This window comes from Cannabis sativa, chromosome 3 (assembly GCF_029168945.1).
Source record: "Cannabis sativa cultivar Pink pepper isolate KNU-18-1 chromosome 3, ASM2916894v1, whole genome shotgun sequence".
NCBI classification, from domain to species: Eukaryota; Viridiplantae; Streptophyta; class Magnoliopsida; order Rosales; family Cannabaceae; genus Cannabis; species Cannabis sativa.
This window is the reverse complement of record NC_083603.1, coordinates 13,133,816-13,141,989: the sequence shown is the minus strand read 5'-3', so window position 1 is coordinate 13,141,989 and position 8,174 is coordinate 13,133,816. Positions and strand designations below refer to the sequence as shown.

The window sequence follows — 8,174 nt, the reverse complement described above, 5'->3', positions numbered from 1 at the left end:
AATTGGAATTTGATATATAATATAATATATTGGGTTAGGTTAGGCATGGGAAAGTGTCCATGTAGAAATTGGAATTTGCATGTTATTTTTTATTATTATTTTGATGTTATTTATTTATTTTTTATTTTTTTTTTATTTTTATAAAAAATTATATTAAGAAAATCTGTAAAAATAAATAATATTTTATATAATTATCATAGAAATTGAGTGTGTAGTGTAGCGGTAGTAGTAGAAAGAATTATAAGAAGAAGCTCCCCAGTTTTAACGAAAACCTGTGGGTCTAATTAAGGATCTAATTATTTCTCTTAATTGAACCCAAAGCAAAGCTAAGCAAAGTTGGGAAACACTCGAAAAAACCATGGGCAGTTTTATGCAGATCTTTCTCATCAACTCAAACCCACCAAACCAAAACCAGCTGCTCTGCTACCTGTATATACAATTTTCATATTCATTTTTCTTAAATGGGTTTCTCTCTCATCTCTCTGCCGTCCAATCTAAATACCACCGCTTACTCTTTATCTCTCTCCCTCTTTGTTATTTTTCATACAAGAAAGAAAGAAACAAAGAACTAGTCTGTGTTGATAATCTCTCTGAGACTCTGACTAACTGAGTTGTTGGTCCTTATCCACTGTTTTCAAGTACTGGGTATGTTTCTTTTTTACTGTTTGTAAAGTGTTTGTTGAAATGTTTGAGAGATCAATGTGAGCGTTTCCACAGCGGGTTGTTCATAATTGAGGTTTTTTTTTGGGTTATCTGGGTTGTTAAAGTTTTCTTTTTTTGGATTGGTGGAAATTGGTTGCTGAATTGTTTTCTTTTTTCTTTTTTTTTTTTTTTTTTTTTTTCTGTTTTTGGATGGAAGCTAATGGTTTAGGAGGTGGGTTGTTTTCTACCATGGGTGCTGGGATGCTTGGGCTAGAAATACCTCTCCAACAACAACAGCAAAACCCTTCAAATACTCAAAATCCTCACCTTTTGTCCCATTCTCAAATGGTGGCTTATGGCCATCATGACTCTGATCACCACCCTCAAGCTCAACCCTCTGTTAAACACGCTTACCCTTATGCTCCAAAATCCAAACAAGTACCACCAACCCTTAGTGATGAAGATGATCTTGGTTTCGGTGCTGATGACAATAGTGGGGATGGGAAGAGGAAGATGTCACCGTGGCAAAGAATGAAATGGACTGATACCATGGTTAGGCTTCTTATAATGGCGGTTTATTACATTGGTGATGAAAATAGTTCAGAAGCAATTGATCCCACAAACAAGAAAAAGCCTACCGGAGGATTGTTACAGAAGAAAGGGAAATGGAAAACGGTTTCTCGGGCTATGATGGAGAAAGGGTTCTATGTCTCTCCCCAGCAATGTGAGGACAAATTTAATGACTTGAATAAAAGATATAAGAGGGTAAACGATATACTTGGGAAAGGTACAGCTTGCAAGGTTGTGGAGAATCAGAGCTTGTTGGATACCATGGATTTGGCACCAAAGATAAAAGAAGAAGTTCGAAAGTTGCTCAATTCCAAGCACCTGTTTTTCAGAGAAATGTGTGCTTACCACAATAGTTGTAGCCATGCTGGTGCTACTACTACTAATGGTGTAGCTAGTGGAGCCAACCATTCATCAGAGCTGGCTACCTCAGAGCCCTCATCTAATGTACAGCCTAATCAACAGAACCAACAGCAGCAACAACAACAACAACGTTGCTTTCATGCGACAGACAACTCCCATGTGGTTTCTAATTTGAGCAGGCCAGGAACTGAGCATGGATCAAAAGTAGTAAAAGCCTCAGGAAGTGGTGGTGAAGACGAAGAGGATGATGATGAAGATGATGATGATTCTGATGACTACGATGATGATGAAGATGATGATGAAGCTGAAGGTGGTTCTCGTGGTCCAATTGGGCATGGTCACGAAGATATTGATGATGTTAGCCATGTAAGACTGCGGAAAAGGCCAAGAAAGGGAGTGTTATCAGAATCTTCCCAGCTGATTCAACAACTGAGCTGTGAGATTCTTGGGGTGATTCAAGATGGGTCGAAGAGTTCTTGGGAAAAGAAGCAGTGGTTGAAGAGTAGGATGATACAGTTGGAGGAACAACAAGTGAACTTCCAATGCGAAGCTTTTGAGTTAGAGAAACAAAGGCTTAAGTGGGTGAAGTTTAGTAGCAAGAAGGAGAGGGAAATGGAGAAAGCTAAGTTTGAAAATGAGAAGAGAAGACTTGAGAATGAGAGAATGGTTCTACTCATTCGACAGAAAGAGCTTGAGGTGCTTGAGCTTTATCATCGTTCTCAGCATCAACAACAACAACACTCTTCAAACAAAAGAAGTGGTGGTGGTGGTGGTGGTGATCCTTCTTCAATTACAGGATAATTTAATAAACTTGTATGGTTGTATTATATATCAGAATAGGTAGTTTAGTTTTAGAGAGATCACTGATTTAGAATCATAGATTTAAGGAATGTAACAACCTTTTTTGTTTGGCTTTCTATTTTATTTAATGTAATCGGGTGCTCTTTTTCGTATGTAATATATGTCCTTTATATAAAATTTAATTAAAATCTTTCTGGCTAATTTTGGGTTCGAGTTACAATCTTTTGGAAACGTGAGTTGTAATTAGGATGGATAGGAGTCCCACATCGACCTTCTAGTAAATATCTTTAACCTTTTTATACTCTGGCATCTACATTACAAATCACGACCTTACTTGAACAGGATCTGTTCTATAGGCTCGTACCTCTGTTTCCTTGATTTCTAAGGAGACAGGAAACCAAACCTGGTGGATGAATCATGACCGTGTGATCAGAGCGTGATTAATGGCTTGATGTTCTTCTGTTCATCGTGGCTGTAGAGGATCGTTCTCAGTTAAGCTTCAGCTTTACTGGGATGGTCACCCGGTTGTCTGACAGGTTATAATATTTTTGTTTTGGTTATTTTTAACATTAATGAAAAATTAAACGTCAAATAGAAAAATGAAAAATAGACACGCCCGGTGGGACTCGAACCCACAATCGCCTGATTAGAAGTCAGACGCCTTATCCATTAGGCCACGGGCGCTTTTTGATATCTGTTTGTAGTTAAAATGTACATATACATTCAATGGAGACTTGTAGTCGTGACTCGTGAAAACGTTTGTTTTGTTGCTTCAAATATTATTCTACCACATTTACAAATGGTGTATTAGTACACATTTAAAAATTCAATTTTAATAATAATTTAATTTAATAAAAGATTTCTTTAAGACTAATTAGGATTTTTCATGTACTAATTGTTTTTTCAAATTTTTCAAGTTGTTAAAAAATTTTCTTAAATAATTGAGTTTGTTAAAATTGAAGATTTTTGTTTAATTTTACTAACGAGTGTCTAACGTGAAAGGAAATTCAGAAAACATGATTTGATATATGGACAATCACTATATTGGGTATCTGTTAGTAAAATTGGACAGATAAAAATCTTTAAATCTAATAATTTTTATAATTTAAAAAAACTTTTTAACAACTTGAAAAGTTAAAAGAATACGATTTAATAGATGTAAAAATTTAAGAGTAAAACTCTTAAGATAGATGTACATCTCCCTTTTAAAAATTTATATTTAAAATAAAAAAAGTTAACTTAAATTTTTATCAAGAATAACGTAATTTTTTTTTTTTTGAGTGTAGCGTAATGGTTTTTACAATCATATATTAGCTTAATAGCTTAAAGGTCCTGGGTTCGAACCCATGACCTCTCCCTTTTTCCCATCCCTCCCTCACCACTAAGCTAGCCTTAGTGGCTTAAAGAATAACGTAAATTAACTCACTTAATTTTCACTAAAAAATTATTTTTTTAGTAAAAATTACTCTAAAGTGGTGTTTGGTTGGAAGTAATGAAATGGAGTAGAATGAAAAGGAAATCATTTTTATTTCATTCTTTTGTTTGATTGCATATTAAAGTATTGAAATGTTATTCCAATAGAATGAACTTTTTACCATTTTGGTGGAATGACTATTCTATTTTGAAATGAAAGGAAATATCATTCCAATGCATGATGAAAAAAAAGTTATGATTTTTTTATCAATTTTTTATACATTTTAAATTGTATTCCATTATATTCCTATTCTCATTCTCATTCTCATTCCTATTCTTATGTTTTCATTCCTCCCAATCAAACACCACCTAAGTGTAAAATTATAGAGTCAATTAAAACTACTAAAAAAATGATAGAGAATTTCCGCTAATTAACCAAATACAATATTAACAAAAAAAAAAATCTCACCCAACTATTAATTAAATATACTTTAATTAATAAATTTATTTAAAATAATCTTTGTAAGAACTTTAGCTCTAATACATACGAATTAATCTCTGTAATTCCAGCTTCAAGATCACACTTAAACAAACAAAAGTTAAATCAAAACAAACAAATCAAGAACCAAAAATTAGCAAAGACATATTAAACCAGAAACATAAACGTAGATGAATCTAGATAGTTTCTAAACACAACACGCGAGAATTATATTAGTTCTGATCCTAAGTTCAATGTGAACTTGGTCATACTCCAGTTTGAAAGTACTGCTACAAATCTTTATTAATGAAGAGAATTCGAGATCTCAATCTCAGGAGCTACAAGAAAATAATCACAATAAGTCATGCATGGTGTAATCCCTCAACACCCAGTAACTCACTAACCCGAGCCAACATAATCGATAATGTTGCTCAACACAATTTCTCAATCCCAACTCTCACTCTCAGTTATCTCTCTCACTTTCTCACTCTAACTTCTCTCTCTACTATGGTGTATCTCTCCTCTTTTCTCTGGTTGAGTCTTCTTGTTATTCTCTTATAAAATAATATGAGTAGTTAGGGGTGTGCATAAATCGATCCAATCCAATGAGAACCGACCGATCCAATTACAACTGACCGCCAAACATTGGATATCCAAATGTGATTGGATCAGATTGGATGTTATTTTTAAATATCCAACTGGATCGGATCGGATGGTGGATGGGGTGTCTAAGAATCCAATACATCCAACATCCAATCGAACTAATTATTATTTTCATTTAGTTTGGATGAGTAATTAGATTTTATATTGTTATACGTCAAATTTATATGTATATATGAAAATTAACATTGAAGTTTTACTTTTTTTTTTCTTAGATTGGATGGATTCAGTCTAATCCAATACATACTGGATCTAAACTATAGGATGGATCCGATCCGATCCAAAAAATACTAGGTCTAAAATATTAGATAAACCCAAATTAAATAAATAAATATATATGAAATACATTCAATGGATAGAACCGATCCAATCCAACATCCAATGGATGTTCATCCAATGGATGTTGGATCGATTGGATGACGAAATTAATTGGATCAGATCGGATGGTAAAATTTAATATCCAATATATGATTGGATCGGATCTAGATAGGCCTAAAAGCATTGGATGTGATCCAATGAACACCCCTATGAGTAGTCATCTTTATATAGGCCAAAAGACCCAATAGCTTGCTGTCATATTTGACAGTTGAGTTAGTTAATGAACAACTAACTAACTAGTTGAGTCTCTCGTTAGGGGTTTAAGGAATAATACCACAAATTTTACCTTATTTCTTCAAGCCCCAACAAGCTAAGCATATCTGTCCAATAGAAGTGGTAGTTCTTATTAGAATATTTCTATTTAAGGAAATAAATAAATAATTGATTTTCTGTTAAATGAATATTTTATATTCATTGAATCTGGACAAAATCAATTATGTAATATTCTATATATGGTCAGATTTCTATATTCATTACCTGATTTGATTTCCTGAATTAATTGTCAAAATATTCTGACAATTAATGTGGCACAGAATGCGATGGAGTATCTCACCTATAAATATAGGGTCTCGGTCCCCGAGCTCCTCACTCATTCTGTTCATAACAGCAAATTCCATCTAAAGAGAGTTGAGAGAGCGAGGAAGCCCGATTACCCACATCAATCGGTTTCTTTTGCAGATCATGCTTATGTGGGACTAAAGCTCAAAGATTCAATGGCTGGAGGTATTTCGATCCTTATTTATAGTATATATATGTTTGATTTAATTCCGCACTTATACATATAAATTGTCTAACAGTTGGTATCAGAGCGAATTATATATCTCTGCCTTGATTTATTTTGAGTTTCATATATATATATATACATACATTTACGGGGTTCTTCATTTATAATATAAATTATATATATTTTATATATACTTTTATATTATATAATCCCGATTATATATATATTCATACTCAATTTATTTTTTATATATACATATATATATATTCATCTTCATATTTACGTTCATATATATATTATATACATTCATTTATACCGTATAATATATATATTTCTGGGTATACTTTCATATTATTATTCATTTATTCATTGATTTCTTTCCATATAATTAATTATCATATTCTATTATATATTTGTATGATATTTATATGGTTTAATATGTATATGCAAGTATATATGTATATATATGTATACAGTATTGGTTTTTGTTTATATATATTTTATATATATATACATTTTCTTTTCATTTATGTATATATATTCATATTTATATATATACACTTTTATATTCATATTTCATAATCTATATGTTCATATGTATACACACATTCATATTTATATTCATATATGTATATACATATAATTTTCATGTATATATCTTTATGTATAATACTCAATGCTTTCATATTTTTGTTGCATAAAATTGTATGTAATACTCTCTTTCATACATTAATGATAATTTTATGCAGTATATATACATTGTATACGAGTATATATATACATGAAAGTTTTATTTTTCGGTCTATAATTTTTCCGTTTTCATTTTCGGTATTTATTTTAAATCCTCTATTCATTTCTATATTCATATAATATTTTAGATCGATTTTATGAATGAAAAGGATTTAAAACCCATCTGAAAACTGAAAAAATTCTCTTAAGAACACGATCGGACCCGAAAGAATTTTTTATGAAATTAAAGTCTACATTTTACGTGTTTTCGATGCTTGAAATCAATATGGATCTCTTAATTTATTCATTTAGATCATTTTGGAATTGGTTTCATGAATTTTGGTCATCGGTGTTGTTTTTCATGGCAGTTTTTCAAAAAAAAAAAAAAAAAAAAAGGAAAATTAAGAAAAATTTAAGAAAATTCCGAAATTTTGTTACTTTGATTTATTTTTGGAATTTTATTTTATTTCCTTATTTTTGTTGATTTAGTCAATTAAATTACATTTGTTTAAACTTTCCATTCTTATTTAACATATATCTTCATATATTATATGTTATTTAGTAATAAATTATTATGGAAAGTTTTTAACTTGGTAAATTAATTACATGCTTTATTTTTACATGTAATTACAATAATTGTGATATTTTAAGAATGTGAATATTTAATTATTCTACAATTAAGTGCGCAATTATTATATTTATTTACCAATTAAGTAATTTATTGATTAAATTAATTGATAATCTGCCATTAAGTATATTCTTTAATTTTGCATTTAATTCATTTCATATAATTAATTGTACTAATTTGTATATTTACCTTATTTATACAAATTAATCATTAGTACAAATACTTAAGATATTATATGGTTATAAATGCATAATTAATTACATATAATGGAATTAAGCATTTAATTTATTATCATACAATAATTGTATTAATTTGTATTTATTTGGCAAACTTATTTTTAATACAATTAATTTTGATTTGTATGATTTAAATGTTATACATAAATTCTTTTTATAGTGCTAGATATATTTAGAAATATTCAAACATTAAGATAGGTTGAATATTTTATATAGCACATTAAGTTTCATAAAACTTCATAAAATTATTCATAAAATATTCATAAAACTTCCTAAAATGAATAAAATATGAATAAAATGTAAGTAATTTTGTGGTTTGACATTAGAAAACATGAACTTGGGACAAATGCTCATATCTAGAACGGTTTTTAATGATCTTCGGACGACCACACTAGGAGCACTAATCTCAGTGATTGTCTACTATGTTAATAACAAAATTACTTTTAGGTAGAGCCCAATACCTAATGTCAAAGTGAAAATATAATTTTATATAATTAGGGAGTAGCCACAGCATCCTTATTTGTATAAAATTATATATTAATTAAAATTCACCTT

The 8,174-nt window shown here is 30.3% G+C and overlaps 1 protein-coding gene and 2 non-coding genes across 3 annotated transcripts; 2 read left to right on the top strand and 1 right to left on the bottom strand.

Moving 5' to 3' along the window:
- Positions 1 to 204: 204 nt before the first annotated feature.
- Positions 205 to 2,574, top strand: LOC115709345 (G-patch domain-containing protein 1). The gene is made up of 2 exons (XM_030637431.2): positions 205 to 645; positions 860 to 2,574. Exon 2 carries the CDS (start codon positions 892 to 894, stop codon positions 2,371 to 2,373), a length of 1,482 nt encoding a protein of 493 aa, XP_030493291.2. The 5' UTR covers positions 205 to 645; positions 860 to 891; the 3' UTR covers positions 2,374 to 2,574.
- A 123-nt stretch (positions 2,575 to 2,697) lies between these two features.
- On the top strand, positions 2,698 to 2,912 carry LOC115711838 (small nucleolar RNA U3). Its single transcript, XR_004010707.2, has one exon. It is a non-coding gene; the product is annotated as a small nucleolar RNA U3 (small nucleolar RNA).
- Positions 2,913 to 2,984: 72 nt separating this feature from the next.
- TRNAR-UCU (transfer RNA arginine (anticodon UCU)) lies at positions 2,985 to 3,057 on the bottom strand. The gene has a single exon. It is a non-coding gene; the product is annotated as a tRNA-Arg (tRNA).
- Between the last annotated feature and the right edge of the window lie 5,117 nt (positions 3,058 to 8,174).

Bases quoted from the DNA above. Each gene is read 5' to 3' on its own strand.
- LOC115709345 (XM_030637431.2), top strand. From the start codon at position 892: ATGGGTGCTGGGATGCTTGGGCTAGAAATACCTCTCCAACAACAACAG.